Source organism: Polypterus senegalus, chromosome 1 (assembly GCF_016835505.1).
Source record: "Polypterus senegalus isolate Bchr_013 chromosome 1, ASM1683550v1, whole genome shotgun sequence".
NCBI classification, from domain to species: domain Eukaryota; kingdom Metazoa; phylum Chordata; class Cladistia; order Polypteriformes; family Polypteridae; genus Polypterus; species Polypterus senegalus.
The window spans coordinates 96,678,641-96,706,208 of record NC_053154.1 but is presented as its reverse complement, the minus strand read 5'-3'; the positions used below and the strand labels follow the sequence as shown (position 1 = coordinate 96,706,208).

General features: G+C 38.4%; 1 protein-coding gene across 3 annotated transcripts in view; it reads right to left on the bottom strand.

Moving 5' to 3' along the window:
• Positions 1–27,568, bottom strand: part of ano3 (anoctamin 3) — a 398,850-nt gene that overhangs the window by 144,888 nt on the left and 226,394 nt on the right. For all 3 annotated transcript variants that reach the window (XM_039753659.1, XM_039753677.1, XM_039753668.1), the window contains one exon: positions 10,245–10,439. In XM_039753659.1, coding sequence (XP_039609593.1) covers positions 10,245–10,439 — 195 coding nt within the window. The remainder of the gene's footprint in view (positions 1–10,244; positions 10,440–27,568) is intronic.

The window sequence follows — 27,568 nt, the reverse complement described above, 5'->3', positions numbered from 1 at the left end:
TATATGTATGTACTGTATGTATGTATGTATGTATGTGTGTGTGTGTATATATATGACAGCAGCAATCCAAGCTGTGAGAAAACAGTAAAAAGGAGGCGTGTCAGACGTCGTGGTACATTTTCTGATGCAGCTACCGAAAACAACTTCGTGACGCTGCCGCCAAATACACAAAACAATTACTTTGACAATCATGTTACATTATTTTGAAAATGTTTCCTTTTCTTTCTCTTTCCTTCTTTAACACACTACTTCTCCGCTGCCAAGCGCGGGTATATATATATATATAGATAGATAGAGATATATATATAGATATATATATAGATAGATAGATAGATATGAGAACAACATAGATAGATAGATATATAGATAGATATGAGAACAACACTCATATCAATGACAAAACAATTACATTAACAATCATGTTACGTTATTTTAAAAATTTTTCCTTTCTTTTTCGTACCTTCTTTAAAACACTACTTCTCCGCTGCGAAGCGCGGGTATTCTGCTAGTGGTACAATACTTTATAAACAGTGGTAAGTCTGTGAGATCTGAGGCATTATGACAAAGGGTACATATTAATAATACAAAAGGGGTTAGGGTTAAATATTACTCCACCAAGACAAAACAGCAACTGTACCAGATGTACTATCATTCCTTTATTATTGTTATTGATTTCATGAACTTATTTATTCCAATATGAATTAATACATGGGGCCATAATCAGCAGCTTTAGGTGCAGGGGAGGAACCAATCAGAGGGGCCAGTCTAATAATAGGAACTGTTGAAGATACTCACACTTGCTTGTACAGGCATTTAAGCAAGCATTATTGAGGGCCCAAGGAAAAAAAAGCAATAATCAGATATGAGCAGCATATTAAAGCTCCAAAGAGTGGGTCCTTAAAAACTGCATCACTGTGCCACTTTCACTGCAATCAGTTTAAGATTATTTTAGGAAGGAATTTTAATAGATAACATATTGTTTGTATGAAATTTTATTCAAATTAAACTGCAACATAAAGGTAACAGTACATAAGCCTGCTGTACATTTAGTGCGTATTATACTATGTATGGACTGGTAGCCTGTTCAGGGCTGTCTCATGCCTTGTTGTATTCTGAACATGTTAACCCTCAGTCCAACATACCTGTAGCTGTTTTATTAAAAATGCCATCCATGGACATGGTGAACATGAACATTTATTTCAGTCCAGGAGACAAACAATTGCCTCTTCAGTTCCTATTATTTCAAAATTAAGGAATGGACTTTGCCATACAATACAATACAATTAATTTTTTGTATAGCCCAAAATCACACAAAAAGTGCCGCAATGGGCTTTAACAGGTCCTGCATCTTTACAGCCCCCCAGCTTTGACTCTCTAAGAAGTCAAGAAAAAACTCCCAAAAAAACCCTTATAGGGAAAAAATGGAAGAAACCTTGGGAAAGGCAATTCAAAGAGAGACCCTTTTCCAGGTAGGTTGGGCGTGCAGTGGGTGTCAAAAAGAAGGGGGTCAATACAATACAGTACAATACGCAGAACAGAACAAATCCTCAATACAGTATAAAAATAAAAACTTTAGAAGTATGGAGTAGAATTTAACAGTACATGATATCACATAATATGATTTGGATTTGCTTAGAGTCCTGGAGACCTCATTCATCAAGCTGCCTCTCCCATTTGGCAATTCCACAGCTAAAATAGCGCTAATCCAATGAAATGACCCCTCTTTCTAACGATTCCTGTGATCCTTCATCAGGGATGACTTTACATTAGGCAGGCAAAACAACCTGGCAGGTGGGCCGTTGCACCAATTGCCACATTTGAGTACAGAGAAGAGAAACAGAATAGGTGAGGGTTAGTATCAAATTATAACTATCATGTTACTTATGTTTTAGTGCTAATGACTAAAAACAGAGATGCAGTCTGTACAGAAATCAGCAGCTCTAGTCAGGATATGCTAAACTGAAGTAGTGAGTCTTCAGCCGGGATTTAAAAGCTGAGACTGAAAGGAGCACTTCTTAAAGTAGCAGGCAGACCATTCCACAATTTAGGGGCCCTGTAACTAAAAGCTCAACCTCCCACTGTTATTTTATTAATCCTTGGAATCATAAGCAGACCGGCATCTTGAGATCGTAATGTGCGCTCTGGTTTGTAAGTCATGAAAAGTTCAGACAAGTAAGCCGGACCATGGCTATTTAATGCTTTATATGTTAAAAGGAGGATTTTGAAATCTTCCCTAAACTTAACCAGGAGCCGGTGTAAGGATTTAAGAACTGGAGTTATGTGTTCGTATTTTCTTGTAATAATTCTTGCAGTAGCATTTTGGATTAACTGGAGGATGTATAAAGAACAGCTTGAACATCTAGTGAACACCGCATTGCAGTAGTCAATCCTACTATAAATAAATGCATGAATTAATTTCTCAGCATTTTTAAGATGGAAGAAACATGATTTGAACAACTTTGTAATATGCGCTTTAAATGACATGCTAGTGTCTAAGACAACTCCTGGATTGCGGGCTGATTCAGTAAAATTAATGGTGATTTCAACTGAGTTAAATGATGACAGAATATTGTTGTGATCAGCGTCCTTCCCTCCAACAATTTACATCTCTGTTTTATCTGTGTTTAAAGACAAGTAGTTCTCATCCATCCACTCCTTTAATTCACTAACACAACTAATTAAAGACAACATCGGAGAAACTTCATTTGGTCTAAATGAAAGGTATAACTGAGTGTCATCTGCATACGAGTGAAAATTAACATTATGTTTCTTAATGATAGATCCAAGTGGAAGCATGTAAAGTGAAAACAGTAAAGGTCCAAGTACTGAGCCCTGCGGGACACCATATCTCACTTCTGTGTATAATGATGGGGTACTGTCAGCACATTTCTGCACATATCGGAACCGATTTGATAAATAAGAACTAAACCAAGCGAGCACAGTGCCTGTAAGCCCAACATCATTTTATAGCCTGTGCAGTAAAATAGAATGGTCAGTGGTGTCAAATGCTGCACTTAAGTCTAACAACATAATTACAGTGGAGTTTCCTTCATCAAAGTATATCAGAATATCATTTACAACCCACGTTAGTGCCGTTTCTGTACTATGACCAGTGCGGAAACCAGACAGGAATTTCTCAAATACATTGTAATGCATAAGGTGTGACTGAAGCTGATTGCCGACTAAAAAACATTGGAAATGCACACAGTATCTCCACTGGATTTTCCCATCTTAAATGATACAGCTTGAACTAGTGGAAACACTCTATATCCATGAGCTCTTGACACCTTGTAAGAAAGGTGAGAAATTATGCAACATGATGATCCTCTTCTCCCTTGGCAAGAGTGGAAAGAGTTTCCTTGAGTGTAAAACGACATCTTCCTTAGGTCACAAGGATTCAAGGTCAATCCTTCTGCAGTCTTACATTTGTGCTGCATATTATCTGGGGACTTCATCTCATTCTTTGATATTTTGTGTTATCCATTAATTGAAAGAATGATACAGCAATTACACTGCTGATGCATTCAGCAGAGTGCTTTCTAATGCTAAGATGATTAAATATTCATCTAAACGGAGCTGAGACACGTGCAGACACAGTGCCATCACACTCTGGGGATCTGGGACCAAGTTTAGTAATCGAGCTGCTTCTGAGGCTTTGCCAGCAATGCTGCAGCAATAACTGTGAAACATATTTCTTTCTGACTGGGATTCGCTCTGCTGGGATTGCGACAATACTAACCTTAATACACTTGCCAGAACTGTGACATATTCTAATGAAAGAAAAGAAATGCTTCAGAGATAACCTAAAATACTTAAATATAAATAAGAAAAGGAAAAAGATGGGGAAGTTTAAAAAATGGATGTGATTTTAATAAGAAAAAAAAACAAACCGATTGGATGCAATACATAAATTAAAATGAAAAAGAACGGATCAGAAACAGTGTTTTAGTCTGGGAAACAGGAGGACAGAATGATAGTTACAGAAATGCTGGAAAACATCCTGACAGTCATCCAGACAGGGGATTAACTAAGCAGGTCACAAAAATAAGAACTGCTAGCTTCTAAGCTAGCCATTAACTAGCTTGTACTTTAGATAATCTCTCATCTGATGCACAAATGAATGACTCCAAATTATGCTTTACAAATATATCTTCATCTGTACTGAAATCACAGCACTCACGAACCTCATCTTCAGTTTGTATTGTTTTGTGCAACATAATATTTGTAAGATACCCTATGGCTATGGGATACAATTATCATCAAAAGCATTTGAAAAGCAATTTGAGGCCACAGAAGTATATAAAATGTAGCCCTGTTTATTAGGAAATACAAATGTACACTTGGCAGAAAACCCAGACAAAATATTACTACTAGATACAGGGCCAGATGTTTTATAATGCAAAAGATACACTCGGCTCATTTCCACAAGTAGGACAACCAGCTTATGCTGTAAGCAACTGCATGCTGACAAAGAAATCTTCTTCTCACAAGCTGTTTCAATGGAATTGGCAAATGCAGACAGTTATATAAATAAAGATATAAATATAGTGATTTTCATGATGAACAGAAAAAAAATCTACATTACAACATACCTTATAGTGCTTACTAACACTAAAAAAGCCCCAGATTTGTTATCTGTTGTCCATACAATTTATCAGACAGATGCAATTCAGACTCATTCATCACTGATAATTTTCATTCTCACTTACGACGACTGTGTCATGTTTTTCCTTTAAGCTTGTGGCGCTCCAGCAGATGGCACCTTTTTGTTGCTAAGCAATAATTCACACAGTAACCCCATACTTGAAACTTATTAGGCAAATGAATTCCAAATCAATTTAAAGTATTTAAACAAGAATTTCTCTTGTACAGTACCTGTTCTTGGTCTCCTTGCACAAGTTTTCCCAAGTTTGCAATGTATTTAAGGCCCATGACACTGCCTCTTGGCCCTTCGTAAAATAACTGTTCGGTCATCTAATTTTTTAAAGTTGCCATGCCCCCCTTTAGACTTGGAATTAAAATCATGCACCCAAAATCTATAGCTAATTTGCTAGTTTGCTCAAGCACCTAAAATATATAGCTAATATACTAGTTTGGCCTAGTATTCACACCTCTAGTTATTTAGTATCCAGTTTCTCAAAAAGCCTGTGCCTCCCTTTGTTTCAGACTTTGTACTTGTTATTTTTTACTCCATTTTACTCTTTGTTCTGCCTACAATATTTCTTTGACATAAAAAGAATTACCATAGGCACATGGACATGTACGATGAATGGATGCTGTTTGTGCATGGCATGAAATCTAGGACATCCGTCATTGTGGTAGGCAAGAAAATCACCACTTATGATGGTGGCATAGGTTGAATGAGACACTCTGCATGATATTATGACACACTAATGTTCCATGAAGTTATATCATTGTCTGTAGAAAAAAATGACCCTCGTCTTATAAGGTAGCTGCGGCCACAAAAGTTCAGTCAGTTGTGCAGAGCTCCAGTCACTGCTTCACACGTAAACTGTAAACCCACATCCTTGGGAACCACAGTCATACTGGAACAGACTAAAGCCAGAAATCAAGACATCTAAATCAGTAACTTTCATACTCAAAAAAGTCTCCACATAGCTAATAATGCCATTATTCCAGTGTCTATACAATATGTTGAACTCCCGTGGAAATTTTTACATTTTATTTTTATACAATCTTGAATAACAGTAGATTTATTTTGGCTTTTTGATATTGATCTATAGAAAAAGACACTTTAATATCAAAGTAAAAACAAAACTTGGCAAAGTGGTCAAAATTAATTATAAATACAAAACACCAAATAATTGATCACGTAAGTATCCACACCCTTCAAATCAGTATCTATACAGTATATATAATTCACTAAGGCAAGACACCCATGGAAAGGCAAGACACCTATGGAAAGTACGGCGGAAGGGGTGTGGATTCACTAAGCCGCCGACAAGTAAGACACCTATGGCGCACGCAGGGAGGAGCCACGCCCACCAACTCCAAGACCATTGGATACGACGACAACTCGCAGAGCCACACCCACCAACTCGGGCGCGAAAACACGGAAAGAACGGCATCATTTATATTCGTCTGTCGTAGAGGCCTCATGTACCTCCGAGCCACCTTGACTGTTCATAGAGGCATGTTTCTCACGGAGGTGAGTCGCCATATGCAGCGTGTAAAACAGTTTGCGAGGGGTATCCCATGGGATCCTTAAAACAATCCTTTACAACTGAGGTTAAAACACAATGAAGTAAGCAGTCTTTAAAAACCTGAGTTTTCGGTTAGGACGCACGACCGCATGCACCATAGCAAACTGTTTTACATGCTACATACAGCAATTCACATCCGCGTCAAACATGCGTCTTCTTCACTCATGGACAATTATATGTTGCTATCTCCAGAGTTCCATCTTTTCATTCACTTTCTGTTGTATCCTCAAACCCTCCCTTTTTAGACAACTGTGTCTTTTCAGAAGTGTTCAACCATCAATAAATAATTATGCGGCGTTTGTTATGCCGCCGGTTCACTATTGTGTTGTATTTTGCTCTCTCCAGAGTTCCATCTTTTTATTCACTTACTGTTGTATTCTCACACCAACCCGTTTTAGACAACCGTGTCTTTCCAGAAGTGTTTAACATTCAATAAATAATTATGCATGAGATTGAGCGTGTGTCTACCCAGTGCAGAGAGGCGTGGGTAAGCCGTTGAACCCCATTCGGGCTGCAAACTGTGGAATTCCCACTAAGTGCGACTCATACGCTCCCACTGGTTGCGTCCCTACCCTTTGTGCACATCCCCCTCCCACCTCGCTACTACCGTGGTCGGGTGTCTTGGTGGATTATATTTAGAAAAGCAGCCAACGACTCAAGTGACGAGTTGGAGGTGGGCACATGAGCGGGCAGTACATACTGAACGAGAATTCAGCAGACTAGCATGACGGAGGGAGCTGAATGGACGTCCTTCTCCTCTCCTCCCGTTCCACACTCTGCGCCGTGCACCACCATCCCTCCGTCTGGCAAGAGAAGGTGCGATTGCGGTCCGCCAGTTTTCAGTCACAGACGATTGTGTGTTGGTTTGTTCCGTGTATTGTTACAATGTTGCTTTTCTTGTTGATCTTTTACATTACCGATTTTTCAAATGTTCATTTTCTCCCTGTGCTTAAAAATCATTAAAAAACTGGCCTGATTATGCGGCATATGGTACGCCGCGGGTTGGCTAGTTTAGTAGAAAAACCTTTGACAGCATTTACAATCTTGAGTCTATGTGCTGAGTCCTCTATGAGCTTTTGACATCTAGACACTGCAGTTTTTCTCAATTGTTCTTCACAAAACTGCTCAAGCTCTGTCAGGTTGCCTTGGGATTATGAGTGTATAGCCTTCTTCAATTCCAGGCACAAATTCTCAATTATACTGAGGTCTGGACTCAGCCACTACAGGATATCAAAATTGATTTAAATTAATTTCTGTGGAGATTTGGATTTATACTTGGTGTCACTTTCTTGCTGTTAAGAAAACCATCTCCCAAAGTTCAGATTTCTTGCAGAGCACATCCATTTTTCCTCAAGTGTCTCTCACATTTTGCTGCATTAATTTTACTCTCTACCCTCACAAGCCTTGAGATGCCATGCTATGGTGATTGTGCTGTGTTTTTGATAATGTGCAGTGTTTGGCTTATGTCAAACATGGTATTAAATCTGATGGCTAAAAACTCAATTTTGGTCTCATAAGAGCATAGAACCCTCTTCCAGCTGACTTCAGAGTCTCCCATGAGTCTTCTTGCAAACTCTAGCCAAGATGTCATATGCATTTCTTTAACAGTGACTTTTTGCCATTCTCACATAACGTTATGATAGGTGAAGCACCAAGCAATAGTTGCTGTATGCACATCTCTTAAATGTCATTCACTGAAGTGTGTAACTCTTTTTCCATTATCAAATGTTTCTTGGTAGCCTTCCTTAGTACTCTTCTTTTCACATAATCACTCAGTCTTTGTGGATGGACTGCTATAGGCCATGTTCTTCTTTTTAATCATTTCTTTAACTGGACTCCAAGGGATATTCAGTGACTTAGATATTTTCTTGTCTCTGTTCTCTTGTGCTTTTTCAATTACCTATTTCATAGAGTCACTTGAACTGTTTTTTTGTCTTCATTGTGTAGATTATGCCACTATGATTCTTCATAAGTTAGACCTTTGAGGTGTAATTATACCACAGTCAGTTGAAACTTCTTGGGTACAGTTGAGCACAATCAGGTGATCTCCATTGACCTAATTACATGACTTCTAAAACCAATTGGTTGTACAACTGCTGAATAATTTAGGCCTGTCATATTAAAGGAGATGAATACTTATGCAATTATTTTGTGTTTTATATTTGTAATTAATGCAGGACACTAAGCGGAGAACTGTTTTCATTTGACAGTTAAAGAAACTTTTTCTGCTGACCAGTGTCAAAAAGGCCAAATTAAATACACAGTGATTCAATGTTATATATCAATACATATGGAAATTACCAAGGGAGTGAATGCTTTTTATAGACACTGTAGCATGTACTTTGTAGAGCGCCTCACTGTATGATCAAAGTCCATGTGAAGCCATGAATGATTGCTGACACAATGGCAGGTGAGGGGGAGTAAGCATGCAACATTAGCAGCCAGGATGCAGCCTCTATCATGCTATCATGCAAAACCTGTAGATAGCAGTTCTCTTATTTAAATTACTTCTTAGTTTTTGTATTTTTGTTTCTATCTTTCAGATGAAACCTCAACTGGTCCCCTAAGGTGGTTACAGACCAAACCTCAGTGTTGAGCTTTCAGGCAGGGACTAGTGAGGAGTTGATTTCTTTTTCTCGTGCAGGTTTCATTAATCCATCTTTGTCTGTAATGCCAGTCAAAAAGGCATCCTTCTTTAGCCATTGAATTTTCTTTAAGATCACATCCTTAAACTGTATTCAGTACTCAACTGACAAAAATTGCACTTGTGGAGATTGCCTATGTAATGGTGGATACATGGCACAATCTATTGTCTTATGTTTCTTTCAAGCACAGCTTCACTTTCTTTCATTGTCTATATCTTCTTGAAGATTTACAGTAAAACAATTTCTCAGTTCTCCAAGTCCTGATGCCCAGAAACGTTTTGGGCTTTCTTTGAAAGGGAGAATTCAATATGTTTTCAATGTATGGTATTTGTCTTTACATTCAACCAGGAAGAAAAGTGTCTCTAAAAAATCACCAAATGACAGAACACAATATCGAGTGTTGATTCATATAAACAGAATTATAGTAGCTGATGACAGACAGACTCATTCATGAACAGACATAATGAAAGACTGTTAAAAATATTGTGAGGCGAGCAGTTTGGTTACTTGCCAACAGTTAAATCAAGTTAATGAGCATCACAAAAGCTGTGAGCTACTATGCCATGTTGTTTTTGAAGTGATTCAACTTCTTACTGCATCAGTCTGTGCTGAAGAGTGGGAGGTCTGGGCTGCTGCTTCAGTTTACTTCCTTATGAGCAGAAGTCAGTTTTAATTTTATGCTAAATCTTTAATACTGTGGACAATCACAAAGTGCATGCCATTAGCAACAATACTATGTATCAAAACTAAAGGAAGGCACATCATGTTTTAGTACCAGTGGAAAGGTAATAAACATAGCTTCCAATGGATGAATCTTGGTTTTCAGGCTAACAATTTTCACATATAAAGAAACACATTGGAAATAAAGGAATCATTCCTTTATCCATGCCTTTTAAACATGCATGTTTAATTTAGGCCAAAGGGGAGCCAGTGTCTACTCCTATGGTAATGGGTGCAAGGTGTAAATCATCCTTGTACAGTGCAGCAGTCCACTACAGTACCATTGACCACTGTGGGCCAATTTAGAGCCTTCAGTTAATCATTCACATCCTTAGAATCTAGTAGGAAAATTGGAATGTCTCACACAGACTCATTAAGAAAAAGCAAATCCCACACAAAGACAGTGCCTGGGCTAGGATTCAAATGGAGGATTCAGTTGTGAGGCAACAGATAGATAGATAGATAGATAGATAGATAGATAGATAGATAGATAGATAGATAGATAGATAGATACTTTATTAATCCTAAGGGGAAATTCACATAGATGTGACCAAGGAAACAGAAGGCCAGAATTACTCTTTTAAAGATAAACGTTACTATCAGAAGAAGAATTATCTGTTTTGGGCTCTGATCAACTGTTCATTTTTGTACTAACCTTTCTTGCAGGGGACATTCACTGTGGATGTGCCAGCACTCACAGGCTTTGACTGAATCTGATTTGCTGGATGCAAAGAGAGTGTTCTGTTCAGGTTCTGAGGATGAGTCTGACTCTGAGCAAGGCATGGCAAACTTCTTCTGGATGGCTTCAGTGTTTTGTCTTTAATTATCTGACTTATGCTTGTATGCATACCTAAAAAGAAAAGAAGCATAGGTAAATATTTTTAAGTGCATTGTGAAGCAGTATGAGGCTAGAATGAGGCTGCCAATTACAGCAGCATCACCAAGGTGGCACAAGGCAAGAGGAAATCTTCCTAAGGAGTGAAAAAGACCCACACAGTGTCAGGGCAGCTAGAAATTTCAATGTGGAAAGGCAGTAGCTGCCAGGATGCTGTAAACGCTATATACATATTGATTGTTCTAGAATATAAAAAACATGGTGTGGACACTATGTGGCACTGTTGCCCCTTTAAACCCAACAGACAGACACGCGGGACACTAGGTAAAAGCACCAAGAAGATATTTTAATTATTTTTAACAGTTCCCTTCAACCACCACAGCCACAATACACTATATCAATCACAATACATTATATTCTTGTCTCTTTCCTCCTTCACACCTCCCAGCAAGCATTGTCCACCTCCTCCCGACTCAGGCATGCTTGCTGGATTTACAGCAGTCCTTTATATAGTTCTTGACCTGGAAGTGATTCTATTCTTCCTCCTACGTGAGTTGCCAGCACTTCCAGGTCAGAATTGAGAATTACATATCTTTAATCAGCCCGGAAGTACTTCAGGGCTTCCATCCTTGTGACTTCCTAGTACTTCTGGGCTGCAAGTGAAGCATGACTCTCTCTGTCTTTCTACAGCACCTCCTGGCAGCACCCATCAAGGCTGAGATAACGAGTTCCAAGTCCCAGGATGCCCTGTGGGAAACTGGGGCACCACTACACTCCAGGGCAGCTGCCATCTAGCATCTTGGGGAGACGCATGTGTCCAAAACTTGCTGTCTTCCCCATCCTTCCATTCTCAGGGCTCGGCCATCTCGTACAATGATCACCAACATACAAAAGAGAAGGTAATTTCCTGGGAGGAAATATGTAAAGTTCACTCAGAATGCTACACGTTGGGAAACCTAGTATATGCCACTAATATCTTACCATTTTTTTGGACAGTGAGTGTGGCAAAGGAAGGGTTGCCAGGTGCTTACAGCAATTTCTGGTTCAAAGGTGGCAATACAAGGCAGGCTAGCCTACGTAAAGGAAGAGATGACAAAAAGCTATGTAACAACAGAAACACCAGACTCTGAAAGATACTATCCCTGAAGGGTACTGAAGGTTCATGGGTGCTGGCACACTATAATATGTTAGAGGGAGAATTAGCCTCTTGTCCCTATGCTAGAAGGAATCTTGAAGCATGGTAAGTGTATGAGGCTGAAGGCATGGCAGAGTACTTACCGAGTGTGGCGTTAGGAGGGAGTTTGGAATTGAGAAGAGAGATGGGAGGTAAGGAAGGTGTTATTTTGAGGTAAGCCACCCATCCAGATAGACACAAATTCAAGAGAAAAGTTTTGTTTTTGATCTGCATGCTTTTGAATTTGTAAATATAAAGACACTACTACGGTGTAATAGGTAGTATGTGATCTTTCATTTTTATCTATAAAACTCTCTTTTATCTCTTAAATTAGTAATATTTTTATAGCTACTTATACAGATTATCCACAATACAGAATCTCAAAACACTAAAAAATGTAAATTTAACAAAAATAAAGTATTATAAATGCATCACTGTTAACAGATTTGAATCATTTTACTTCCTGTTCACCTCTTTTCCACTATTATGTACAGCCTGAACTGTGATGAAAACATGATATATATATATAATGTAAAATTTAGTGACTAACTCAATTACTCACACATCAACAAAAACAGCATTTGCCATTTAGCCAAACAGATGAAATCTGGTAAGATTTGCACATCTAGGGAAGAAGGTATTCATGAGAATTTATATTTTATTTATAGAAAGGACATTTCAATATATCAATATTTAGGAATAAAATAGGGCCAACAATAGAAAAACTAAATATTCCAAAATCTCAAAAATGCTTTGACTGATTTGAATGAAATATGGTCACATTTTTGAAAAACGAAAATAGCCAATACAGTAATCCCTCCTCGATCGCGGGGGTTGCGTTCCAGAACCCCCTGCGATAGGTGAAAATCCGTGAAGTAGAAACCATATATTTGTATGGTTATTTTTATATATTTTAAGCCCTTAGAAACTCTCCCACACGGTTTATAAATATTCGCCGCACAGTTATACAGTAAACCCTCGTTTATCGCGGTTAATCCGCTCCAGACAGATAAATGAATTTCCACGAAGTAGGATTCTTTATTTATAAATCTAATATTTTCGCAGTTAGGGCATAGTACGTTTTTTAACATTATTAGAACCCTCTAGACATGAAATAACACCCTTTAGTCAAAAGTTTAAACTGTGCTCCATGACAAGACAGAGATGACAGTTCTTTCTCACAATTAAAAGAATGCAAACATATCTTCCTCTTCAAAGGAGTGCCGTCAGGAGCAGAGAATGTCAGAGAGAGAGAGAGAAAAGTAAACAAAAATCAATAGGGCTGTTGGGCTTTTAAGTAAATGAAGCACCGCGATAGTCTTTTCAGCATTTTTTAGAGGAGCGTCTGTATATTCTAAGCAAACAGCCTCTGTGCAAACAGCCCCTCTGCTCACACCCCCTCCGTCAGGAGCAAAGAATGTCAGAGAGAGTGAGAGAGGCAAAGAAAAGCAAACAATCAAAAATCAATACGGGCTGTTAGAGCTTTGAAGTGTGCGAAGCACCACGCAGTAAGCATATCTTATATCGTTGAGGAGTTTTATTTAATACGTAATACGTGCTCTGATTGGGTAGCTACTCAGCCATCCACCAATAGCGTCCCTTGTATGAAATCAACTGGGCAAACAAACTGAGGAAGCATGTACCATAAATTAAAAGACCCATTGTCCCCAGAAATCCGCGAACCAGCGAAAAATCCGTGATATATATTTAGATATGCTTACATTTAAAATCCGCGATGGAGTGAAGCCGTGAAAGTCGAAGCACAATATAGCGAGGGATCACTGTACATTTTTTTTATTTATTAGTATGTGTTATTAATAATGCTCTAGTGCAGGGCTATTCAATTGGCGGCCCGCGGGCCAAATGCGGCCCAGAATCAACCTCCGAATGGCCCGGCCCGTGGTTCCGCCCATAGATAATAAATTAATATATATTATTCATAAATTGTTATTTAATATAATTTAATATATATATATTATATTAAAATAAATATATAGTATATTAATATAAATACAAAGTATTTATTATGTCTATGGTCCCGCCAAAAACGAGCATTCCTACGTAAATTACGTAGCCTGCAACACGCAAACAATGCAGAGCGTACCGATAGTAGCTTAGATTACTATCAATATGTCTTTCTCAACACTGAAACGTAAAATTGCCAATGAAAACTGTAAGTTTAACCCTGCCTGGACTGACAAATACTTGTTTATTTTTCCGCCACATCCAAACGCCAAACCAATGTGTTTAATTTGTAATAAGTGCGTTGGAGTATTTAAAGATTACAATGTGCGGAGGCATCATGTTGAGAAACACCACACTTTTCGCACCAATTTTCCAGAGGGATCTCAAGAGAGGACTGCAAAAGTGCAGAGTTTGATTGTATCTTACAACCGGAGCAGTACTACCATGGTGCGGTCATTCACAGCCCAAGAGAGAGCTACTGCAGCATCCCTTCGAGTTTCCTGGATACTGGCAAAAAAGAAAAAGCCATTCACAGACTCTGAAACCGTGAAGGACTGTATGCTGGCTGTCGTGGATGAGGTGATAAATGACGATAAAATTAAAATGAGCGTGGTATCTGCTATAAAAAACGTGCCCCCGTCAGATACTTCAAACATTCGTAGGGTTGAAATTCTTGCAGCAGATGTGTATGAAACGCTGTTAGGAGTCCTGATGAAAGCTGATACTATGTCTATAGCAGTAGATGAGTCCACAGACAAAATTGATACTGCTCAGTTGTGCATATATGTCCGTTTTTTGGCAAATGCTTCCGAGAGGAGCTGCTCGGCCAACTGCCATTAGAAGGACACACAACTGGCGATATAGTCTTTGGGAAAATTTCCGCCTTTTTTAAAGACAGTGGTCTGGATATGAAGTGTGTGTGCATGTTTGTGACAGATGGGGCTCCGTTCATGACAGGGAAAGTGAATGGTTTGGCAGCACGTTGGTCCGCTTTTGCACCTCAGTTGATCTCCTTACACTGCATTGTGCATCAGGCGGTGTTGTGCGCAAAACTAAGCGGGGCACTCAAAATGACAATGGACAGCGTTATGGCTATAATTCATTTTATTCACTCCACATCAAGCCTCCAACACCGCTTATTCTGCATGCTGCTGTCAGAAATGTCTGCTGAGCACCACGACCTTCTTTTGCATAATGACGTGAGGTGGCTGTCCAAAGGCAAAGCACTGGAGCGTTTCTGCGGTCTCAGAGAAGAGATCATAACTTTCCTCCGCGGCAGCAAGCAAAAAAAGGCAGACACGCACTTGAGTTGCATACTGGACGACAACTGCATGGCTGCATGCCTGCTTTCTGAGCGACATATTCAAACACCTGAACGATCTCAATTTGGGACTACAAGGCAGAGACAAAACTGTCATCGACCTTGTGGAACAGATGCGCGCATTCGCAAGTTAAACTGGACCTTTTTGCAAATGATTTGAGCACAGGCCGAATGCTGCATTTTCCGACACTCCGCAAAGGCATCTTACCCCCCGCACAAATCACGGATGTGATGACAGATTTCATTGCGATGTTGAAAAATAACTTTGCTGGTTGATTGGATGGACTTGATCTGCCCACAGAGTTGGCCGTTTTTGTCAGAGACCCGTTCACTGTTGAAATAGAAGGGTACTTATCCGCCAGAGCTAAGAAACTGGTCCCTTCCATTGACGAGGGGAAATTCACACTCGAACTTGTTGACATGCAGTCATCTGTAACCATGGCACTGGAGCTTTCCACTAACGGGCCTGCAATGTTTTGGACTGATGTCAACGCACATCAGTTCCCTAACATTAAGAAAGTAGTGATCGTCATGCTTAGTATGTTTGGATCAACATATACATGTGAGTCAAGTTTTTCACACATGAACTCCATAAAAAGCAACTCTCGTTGCTCTCTGACTGACCATACTCTCCACCAATGCCTTCGAATTCCATTGACAACTTACGAGCCTAAAGTCACTGCTCTCGTTCAAAACAAAAAATGTCACTTCTCTCACTAAGTCAGCAGGGTAACTGTAGCCTACAATACATCAATATAATGTGGGATGCGTAACAGAGGCATGCCTAATCACATATGGTGATTTAAAATATGTTCCCTCAGTGTTGTTATAGTTGTGAATACTATGCACTTTGTATTTTATGCACTTTGAGATGTTCCTGGGTCAAATGTGTGCAAGTTGTTTATTTTGTTTCAAAAGGAAACAATGTTATTTCTAATAGCCTACTACTGTGCACTATTTTGTTTTATGCACTTTGTGATCAGATAGGTCAGATATGTAGCCTAGGTCAGTTTTTTCTTTTGTAAGTGGAAAAAATAGGAGCTACCTCAGATTCTGTTAATTCAGCTCTTTCTGTATGCACCTTTTGCTCTGCAAACTGACCAAATTTAAAAGAGAAACAACGAATAAACCTTATGTTTTTCAATAAATTTGTTTGTGTTGGTTTTAAAATTTGTCATTACGAGCTGCTTTGCCGCTAAAATGACTGGCCCAGCTTACCTTCTTGGTTTGGCAATCTCGCCCAACTGAATTTGTAATTGAATAGCCCTGCTCTAGTGAGTGGAACATTCTAACACATCACTTCTCTCCTTTTTGCCACAGCACGGAATGAGGGTTGTCTGCAGAAACAAAGTCAAAGAAGCCAAATTCGGTAAACTCCACAGATGTGTTTACCAAGTGTCTATTGGTGCTGTAACTGTAAGTTTAGTAATTTTCACACAAATAATCCAGTAAGAAAGGTATTTAATATATATTATGCTCCCCATTCCATCTGCAGCCTTGTTAAAATGTTGAAGATGGGGCTACAGTTTCCATCAGGCAGTGCACTCTTCCATACAATTTCATCAGCACTCACACAGTTTAAATAAGAGCATCAATAAAAGCACCTTGTCATCAAAGGTAACAACTGCTGCATTTTTTTCCCCAACCACTTTGGGATAATAATTTCTGTGTCTCGTACAATTACAGCATTTGTCTTAAGAGTAGTGTTTCTTAATCATTATCACCTTTGGACCCAGTTTTACCTTTTTAAGTTCTTTCACAATTCATCAACAGCATTTTGAAAGTGTGTGTGTTGTTAGTTGGCTTCTCTCTTAATGAATCAAGCGAAATTAGAAGGGGGAGGGTGTCATTTTGTTGAAACGACTGCAATTACGAATAGAGATAAATATTGTGTCGCACTATTGATCAGTTAGGAGGACTATGGGTGTGTCACATGTGATAATAAATCTGACATAAATTGAATACACTGCATTTTTTTTATCAGTGCATAGCCTTGCCTTCTGAAAAAGTTAACACTGTTGTCCACCTTCATATAATCATTACGTTCGCAATACCAATCAACTATCACTGTTCAGTACTTTTTGAAGTTTGAAAAACCAAGATGTAGAATCACTTATAATTATTACATATATGAAAAATAAATCAAACACTTTAAATATTGATCAGTCAGAAGCAAGGGTTTATTGTTAGACACACACAAATGCACTAACCCTGCTAGGGCCCTGCTGCAAATCCTAAGCTATGTATGTGCTTGTTGTATTGAGCAGGCTGCTTTTATAAGTTCTGAAAGAACAAAATGATCTTAAAAACTAATGGAAAGACTAATTTTGAAACAAGTTTCATAGGCAGCTTTGCTAGTATAAACCACAGAAAAAAACGTAGGAGTCTTAACACTGCTGTTGCCTTATTTGTTTTAAGTCAATGTGTAAGCTAAGGCAACAGATAAAAATAAGCAAACATGAGCTAAAAGTAGTTATGAGCTAATTCAGATATGGGCTTAAATAAAATATAAGTCAAGACTACTGCATGATTAGAAATGCAACGTATCCCTCAATATTTTAATGTCACCAACTCCTACACTCCTCCCTTTTTGACCTCTGTGGCCAAAATATACACAGAAACAGATTGATTAATAGGGCATTCTCAAAACTTTGGATTGAAAAGGGTTGGATGGAAAAGTATTGGAAGGTAAAGGGCTGGAAGAGTGAGGAAGGGAACAGCATATAACATGTCCTAACTATAGGTATCTCCGTTGAATTCTTAACCACTTATAAACATACACTTCTAAGACCCCAGGTTATTAACTGCAGAATATATAACCCACAACAATAATAAGTATTATTTGAAAATTTTTCCACAACCAATCAAGAATCCATAACAGCCAGTCAATTATACCAAAATCAGGATTTAGTTCAAATACAGGTGAATTTGCATTAGTTGCACTCTTTAGGATGTGATCAGTTAAAGATGAAATGTTGGTTCACATAGCTGTGGTAATGTCACATACTTATAGATAGATATTTTAATATATATCCATCCATCCATTATCCAACCCGCTATATCCTAACTGCAGGGTCACGGGGGTTTGCTGGAGCCAATCCCAGCCAACACAGGGCGCAAGGCAGGAAACAAACCCCGGGCAGGGCAGCAGCCCACCGCAGGGCACACACACACTAGGAACAAATTAAAATCATCAATGCAACTAAACTGCATGTTTTTGGACTGTGGGAGGAAACCGGAGCACCTGAAGGAAACCCACACAGACACGGGGAGAACATGCAAACTCCATGCAGGGAAGCGAACCTGGGGCTCCTAACTGCGAGGCAGCAGTGCTACCACTGCACCACCGTTCCGCCCTATTTGAATGTATACTGAATCTTAATATTGTTGCTATCTTTGGCTAAACAACCAAGACTAATTCTTAGCAACTATGTGACCTACCAATAAAGTATCATTCATTCATTTATTCATAAATGCTTTACCCCAAATCACAAGTGTAAGCTAAGAAATACTGTAAATAAACATATATTTTATAGCCAAATTATTTTTCTGTTTTAATTTCTAAGAATTTAAAATGCTAATAATCAGACTTACTCATTAACTTGGTTCTTAAGTATAGCCATGGTTCAGTGACTAAATGATAAAAGAAAGAAATTATTTAATTGCATAAGCTACTATTCATATTCAATCAAGATTTTAAAGGCTATGGATCAATCTGTTCGCTAAGTAGTGTTGTCATGAATTACAGAAGTAAGATATCTGGTACTAAGTAAAACAGAAGGATTACCACAAGAATGGAGCTGACTTAATATGTATTTAATTGGAAAGGTCTTGCATACTGAAACCTTAGGTTCAATAATACTCCTGGTGATTCACAGTTTAAAGAACCTGAACTCAGTCAACGTTAAATTGCAAGGAAGCCACTAAATTATTTTTAAAAAAGACATATGCCATTTCATTTAATTTATTTTTTGTGCCTAGGGCATCAGTGCTTCTATAGTGTTTGTTTGATGTATCATTTGTGTTAAAACTTTGCATATTTTTGGTGTATAAAAACAAAAAAGCTGCCCAGCACTTGGAGATCACATAAAACAATTTGGAGAAAACAGAAACAATCTGATATTTTCATAGGTGCAAGACTGTTAAAAGCCTTTTATTAATTAAGAATATTTTAAAGTCTGTGATAAACAGATACGGGAAGTCAGTTCAGTTTTGATAAAACTGATGTCAAGGGTACAGACAATCACTTTTTGATTTAAATGCTTAACTGCTACCTTTTAAACAAGGTGTTGCCTGTCTATGCTCTTTTTTAGCAATCCTGTTACAAGCACATCACCGTAATCTGGTTAGCTAAAAACAAAAGCATGTATAATTTTTTCAGTATTCTACAGTGACAGGAAGGATTAAAGTGGTGCTGTATTTTCTCAAATAGAAAAATACTTTAATTTTAAAATGGAGACAGTGGGATAAGATGTTTTGTTTTCTTTCAGCTTTTTGTGTAAAGTTAGAAAGTCATCCTTTTATCACTCAAGCTAATAAGAAGAATGCAGAATCTAGTTCTGATGATTTAGCAAATTTCAAATTTAGCATTTTGAGGTAAAATATAGAAGATGATTTTCATTGTGATCTTTATTTTCAAGCTTAAATGACACATTGGTTTTGATCATGAGATTGTGAGCATTGCACCTTTGACATCACTGCCTGTTATACACAAATATGGAGGTGATTACACCTTCAGATTAGCCCTCAGGGGATACAAGTTTTCAATTTCTTTAGTGTTACTGAGCTTCAAATTACGTCGTCCCTAGCATCAGGTTTTAATTTTCTGCTTTTGAACTTTGATGCTTTTTGACTTTATTTCTTGTTTTGCCATCTAGCTTTGGTTGCTTATTATCATTCTGTCTCTTTTTTTTTTTGATCTGTTTTTTCCTTTTTAATTTGTCTTTTCAGCATTCTGATCATCTTCTGGGGCCTCATGCAAAACGCAACACGTAGAACTTACACTAAAACATGATGTATGAACAAAAGTGGAAATGTGCGTATGTACAAACAAATTCAGACTGTATGTAAGCCAGCTTCCATGAACGCACGTGCGTATGTCTGTCATCCCACCCCAACTCCTCCCATATTTTTGCATATTTTAATATGCAAATAAATAAAATAAAGAACATCATAAACTTAATCTTAAAATCAATGTTAAATTTACTAGAGTTTCTCAGATCCCATCGTAACTAAAGTGGCATGTTAAATGCTTTGTATTGTATGTGTTCTTCTATGTGCTCTATGTGTGTGAATCACTATGTGCTTCTCAAACGGGCTATCTCTTATGCTGACAGGACACAAAATACATTACATTCATAATATTACAGCTCTCTGAACAATTTAAATACTAAAATGTATACTTGATTATCATTTTCATAATGAAATGAATTAAAGCATGTATTAAACATGGGGGGCATGGTGGTACAGTGATAGTGATGAGCTGGCACCCCAATCCAGGGATTGTTTCTGCCTGCCGCAAGATGCTTGATGGGACATGTGTGACCCTCGATGAAATAATTTAATGCCAGCAGTACTGTCTCTTTCAAACATACCAACCCCCAATTCCAGTCCTTCCTTTTCTTTCTCCACATAATCAATCTCCACACAATAAGCTCTTTAATAAATGTCAGACTATCTGTAAGCTTAGAACGCAGATTCTTTAAAAATTTTAAGGAACATTGAAATTTCTTCAGAGTACAAGTTTATTTATTCCATCCATCTATCCATCCAGACCCAGCAAGCATGCAGCGCGAAGCAGGACCAATCCCTGGACGGGGTGCCAGCTCATCGCTACCGCTGTGCCACCGTGCCCACACGTTTAATTATTAACAGTATACATTATTTAAATGAAGTTAAAAATGAATCTGTATAATGTAATTTACATACTTTAATGCATTTCATCTTAAAAATGATATCAAGAGCTCCAAGAAGATACCTCTTGGAAATATAAATCGACTTATAAGCCAGTCGTCACTATCTGTAAATACACACTATCTTCCACTGAATTGAATTCCTTCATTGCTATTGTATGGTACAATGAGATTCAACATGCATATCCTCCATAAACATATTTTCCTATAAAATAATAAAATAACAATAATAATAATAATAATAATAATTACATAATAATAATAATACGATAAAAAACAATTAAAAATATACAATATGAAAGACAATTACAATATACCCATACATATATTAAGCAAACATTAAGCAAACTCCTGTCAATCATGAAGAATCCACTGCATCCACTTAACAGTGTCATTTCCAGGCAGAGGAGTAGCTTCAGTGACAGACTTTTGTCACTGTCCTGCTCCACTGACAGACTGAGGAGATCGTTCCTCCCCCACACTATGCGACTCTTCAATTCCACCCGGGGGAGTAAATGCTAACATTAATTTTATTTTAATTTTTTTCATTTTTATTACTATTTAATTTAATATTGTTTCTTTGTATTAGTATACTGCTGCTGGATTATGTGAATTTCCCCTTGGGATTAATAAAGTATCTATCTATCTATCATATAGTGCAGATAGTGCAAATGGTTCATAAAGTGGCTCAGGTTGCGCAATATTACAACTACAGTGCAAGTTTACAGTGTGGTAATTGCACTTAAAAGCACAAACAATTCTACCAGGAGCAATTGATGGACTGACTGTGTTTATAGCTCTTGGGATGAAACTGTTTCTGAACCTTGAGGTTCATGCCGGAAAGGCTCTGAAGTGTTTGCTGAATGGGAGAAGTTGAAACAGACTGTGCTCATGGTTGAGCCATTGTGTGTTATAATGTTCTTCAGGATAGATGCTGTATCCCAATAATCCTCTGCACACTCAACACAGTCTGACGTAGAGCTTTCCGATCAGCTGTTGTACAGCTGCGATTCCACACTCAGATACAGTGGGTTAAAATACTCTGAGTGTGCTGCACAGAGAGTAACAACGCTAAAGCAGCTATGGTATCTATGGTATTTGGAATATCTTGGCCATTCCATGGACCATTATATTGTTACAGGTTGATTACAATAAGATGCTTTAAATTTATAAAAAAAAAATATGTGGTTAATTTCAGTATATTTGACAAAGCCGCATCGGGGATGTGAATCTAAAGAAGAATGGGAAACCACACAGTACAAGTAGCAACCAGTTTGCAAAACCAAGTGGAAAGTTGCATATGCACAGGGTAAGTCTTGTGTGAGAATGTGCATGGCTTTATTCTATGTTTAGTTTTTATACATCTCGAAGTAAGCATGGAAATGGGCCACATTTTTGTGCATACACACCAATTTTACATGAGGCCCCTGGTATTTCAAAAAGTCCTAAGTCATGCTGCATGACCATAAAGGTCATCTGCATAGCATTGTAAATTTACATTATTCTTTTGGTAATTTTACTGAAAGGGAGTATGCATATGTGGTAGATAGGGGGCGCTCTCGCTCCCTTGAACCCCTGTCCACGACTCCAGACATCAGGTAAAAGTCCTCAAGTTCACTTTATTAATTCGCCACAGTGTACAAAACACCCTCTCCTCCACAATACTCATAAATACACACAATAATCACTATAAACCAATCCTCCAGCTCCCAGACGCGTTGCCACCCTTCCACCCAGCTCAGCTCGCCGTCTGGGAGCTCCCACAGTCCTTTTATATCTCCTGACCCGGAAGTGTTCCCAATTCCCAGTCCATGTGATTCTCAATCACCTCCGGGTCAGGTAAAAGCTCTTCTCTTCAACCTGGAAGCCCGCCGCTCTTCCTATGACGAACTTCCGGGTCATAGGGCACAAAGAAGTCCTCGGTCCTCCCTGCAGCTCCCTCTTGTGGCCCCCATGGCATCCAGCAGAGCTGTGCATAAAAACCACATTGTCCATGATGCCCTGCTGGTCTTCTGGGGACCTCCATGCTGCAAGGAGGGCTCCACCTGGCAGCTTTGGGGTATTGGCCGGGATAAACGGCTGGCCATCCTCCACAGCATAGTATAGCATGAGACTTTAAAACATAAATACTGACAACAAGAAACTATATAAATTATGTAAAATATCCCATACTACCAACAAACTGAAACTAGGTCCTGTACTCCTGTGTTCTAATGATGGTTTTAGAGGAACATTTCCCAAGGATGAGAAATATCTGTGGATTTACAGCATGGAAAGATGTATTTTTCTAAAACATGTCTTAATACATACAGGAATAAAAGGTTCAAGAACTGATTGAGAACAGGACAAACAAAGACCTCTGAAGGTTCTCAAGGACATATTTATCAACAAAATATCTGTCAGATATAAAAGGAGGACTGTGTAAATTCGAAGATCTAGAAAATCCTTCTTGTCTATGTTTTATGATGTAGTATTTATTTCAAAAGGCACTTAAACCTAATTATGAAGGTCAACTTCAATTTTATCATATTTAAATAATGCTGTGATGTACAGGATGCTTTGATGGGCTCCAGCACCCACGACTTGACAAAGCAGATACCATTAAAGGATTAATACTGGATTTCATTTTTTTTTTTACTTCTAAGTAGTTTTTTCCTACTGCTTTTTTACTTTTACTGAGCACTTAGATAAACAAGTTGATCATTATGTAAAACATTGACATCATGTACTGTACTACAGTATAACATCTTCCCTGGACTTTGTGAGTGTCTGAACATTGAAAGTAGGTATACATTGACTTCATGTCTCTCAGTATTGCCTCCTTAATAGCAAATAAAATAATGCACTGTTTTTTATGTAACATGAATAATGCAGCTCATTGGGAGCTAGAAAGTGAATCTATGGCTGCAGTAAAATAATTATTAAATGTAAACTTTGCAAAATTGTAAGCCAACCTGAGTATTTTTAACTCAGAATCTATGCTACAAACAAAACGTCTTGTATTTAGAAAATCTAAAACAACATGAATCTTATCCAAAAAAATAACTATGACAGGAAAATGCCCTAGAAAATCAATAACTGTTCTTCAGCGTCCCCAGTGAGAAATGTACACAGAAGGAGACATAGTGGTTGTATAGATGCAATTCCTAAATGTCAATGACAGCAGGATCGATGAACACTCTAGAAACCTTTTATATGTATGCTCTTCTGAAATCATTAATCAATTTTCAGAAATTGTCCCTGTAAAGTGAAGATTGTTGTTATGCTTAGGCATACCAAGAAGCGTTTTGTCTTTGAACCTCCAGATCAGGTGGGGGATGACTAAAACCTTCCACAGCATCTCCTTCTCAGTGGGTAAGACTGACTTGAGCTTTAAACCATTAATGTATGAGTCTCATGCCACCTTTTTCCCACAGATCATGCATACTTCCAGCTGCAACCAGTAGCATGAATCCAGCCCATTGTGAGCTGGTATGGCAAGTGAAGCAAATGAATTATTAGCAGATCCAAGTAGTTATTTTTTATGTTACTATTTTTAAGATGATACAATATACAAATATTAATTCAGTAAACCCAACAGAGTTATAAATTAATTGTCTCATCCAACAGTCATATTTAAAGATCATCTCCCACTAAACAAGAGAAACCTACAATAGGAATCAGTGCATTATAAGATTACAAGAATGATATTAACAGGATGGTATATACTGATTTTATTTACATTGTTCTTCTTAAAGAAAATGAGAAACAAAAGAGAAACATACATAGCCGCTAACACAGGAGCAAGGTTTAGCCACTGATAAACAACGGAGGTGAGCACGTCGGTAAAACAAAACTGCAGAGGAAAGAGAACCTCGCTTAGCCATTAATGCACAACCAAAGTGATTGATTGAGGTGTCAGAATCCACGGTTTCTAGGAGCCTGGGCATTTCATAGCATGGGCGTATATAGCTACTAGTGTATATAAGGATATGGTATTATCCCAAACTGAAAATGACTGAGTACTGGCACAATGAACACAGAATAGTCCTCCTTGGCAAGAAATCACTTAGGTAGGATAAGGGTTTACTGCTTGTTTTTTTTAGCTTTTCAGAGTCACTGCATATCTAACAACATGATTGTTTGCTTTGCTATTGTGTACATACAAACTTCAATCTTTTGTTGCTAATCTGCAGTATCTTCTGCCTACTTCCTCAACACTCTTCTGAATAATGCACATTAAAATCTTTATGATATATTGTTTACCCAATCTCTCAATCTCAACCTCTACTTTTGTAAAGGTCCCTCCATTAAACATCGCTCAGCTCTGTACATCTCATGTAATCAGAAAGCCACGAAAAGAACCAGCTTTTCAGTGCAATCACTGAAGACTTGTTTCTGATAATTAGTGAGAAGTCAAGCAAAATGACAATTTTATGCAGGGGTGTGGAAATCTAATTTTTTTCTACTTGTCCACGGACAAGTAAACTTAGAAAATCCACTTGTCCGCCAGTTAAAATCACTTGGCCATAAACAAATAACAAAAGTGAAAAATAGTTTATTTTTTGTGATCTCTTTTATTGATACCAAAACTGCCTTCCATTTTAAAACTGAAAAAAGTTCTTTCAGGGAGTAATATTTTGCCTTAGAGAACTCTTTACTAAATTCATATTGGAGAATAATCTCTCACAAGAAGCTGTGGAAGGAGAAACTTACTTTTAGACTCACGCTTTGACATACAGGCAATGTGTTTCGCAGACAGCTGATGCGACAGTAGTGTGTCTTTTCTGTCAACTTTCTTGCCGGTAAATAATGTGGATGTTTTGTTAGCAATAAGTGAATACTGATGGCAAATTTGGCAAAAAACGGAGTCAGTGTTGTCTGCATTTACCCATGGAAACTCTTCGAGCCACTGAGATTGAAAAGACCGTTTCTGTTTTTTATCATACACACGGTCCCCTTCAGCTTTTGTTTTCTTTTCTTGCTCTCATTGTCAGGTTTTTCAGGGCCTGTTGTGCCAGTTTTAATCAAGAAACGATCCATTTCTCATCCACGATGCTACTTGCTTCAGTTTCAGCAACACGCATATAGTGAGAAAAACGTGCTTACCGCAGTGCATTATGGGTTACGCAGGTAATTCCTAATGATGTATTCGAAATTCCGCAAGATGGTACATTTTCAAAGAAGTAAATATTATCGATGTTGTCGGGGAAAGATTTAAGATCTAAGTGAAGATTTTTTATAGATATTTCATAACATTTGGAAACCGTTAGAATGTTTTCTTCTTTATCTATACTAATAAAAGGCAAAGCCCTCACTGACTCACTGACTGACTGACTGACTGACTCACTCACTCACTCACTCACTCACTCACTCACTCACTCACTCACTCACTCACTCACTCACTCACTCACTCACTCACTCACTCACTCACTCATCACTAATTCTCCAACTTCCCGTGTAGGTAGAAGGCTGAAATTTGGCAGGCTTATTCCTTACAGCTTACTTGTAAAAGTTAAGCAGGTTTCATTTCGAAATTCTACACGTAACGGTCATAACGGTCAACAAAGTCCGCCGTATTGAACTTTCTTATTTATGGCCCCATCATCACGAAATTTGGTAGGGGGCTTCCCTGCGATAACCGAAACCGATGTACGTACATATTTCAATGGTATGATGCCATTGTCGGCCGCCATATTGAACTTTCCAACATCACTAATTTTCCAACTTCCCATGTAGGTAGAAGGCTGACCCCATCTTCACGAAATTTGGTAGGTGGCTTCCCTGCGCTAACCAAAACCGATGTACGTACTTATTTCGGTGGTATGACGCCACTGTTGGCCGCCATATTGAACTTTCTAACGTCAGAAACACTGACTCACTTATCCCTAATTCTCCAACTTCCCGTGTAGGTAGAAGGCTGAAATTTGGCAGGCTCATTCCTTACAGCTTACTTACAAAAGTTAAGCAGGTTTCATTTCGAAATTCTATGCGTAACAGTCATAACGGTCAACAACGTCCGCCATGTTGAACTTTCTTATTCATGGCCCCATCTTCAAGAAATTTGGTAGGCGGCTTCCCTGCGCTAGCCGAAACCAATGTACGTACTTATTTTGGTGGTATGATGCCATTGTCAGCCGCCATATTGAACTTTCCAACGTCACTAAGTCTCCAAATTCCTGTGTAGGTAGAAGGCTGAAATTTGGCAGGTTCATTCCTTACAGCTTACTTACAAAAGTTAAGCAGGTTTCATTTCGAAATTCTACACGTAACGGTCATAACGGTTAACAACATCTGCCATGTTGAACTTTCTTATTCATGGCCCCATCTTCATGAAATTTGGTAGGCGGCTTCCCTGCACTAACCGAAACCAATGTACGTACTTATTTCGGTGGTATGACGCCACTGTCAGCCACCATATTGAATTTTCCAACGTCACTAATTCTCCAAATTCCCGTGTAGGTAGAAGGCTGAAATTTGGTACTTATTTCGGTGGTATGAACCATATTGAACTTTTCAACGGTCTTTGTTACCTATGGGCCCATCTTCAAGAAACTGGGTGCGCGGGTTCCCAACGCTAACTGAATCCTACTTACGTACATATATACGTCCATAGCCTGCAGCTCAGTCACCGTGTGAGGCGGCGTTGGGTCCCCCATCCCAACGCCTCCCACGTTGTTGGCTGCCTGCCTATATAAGGCCGTCCGTCGCTCCAGTCTCTACATAGTTATTGTGTAGGTATTTTAGACTTACTTTACATTGTTCAGGTACCCATTTCCTTTATCATTCCAAC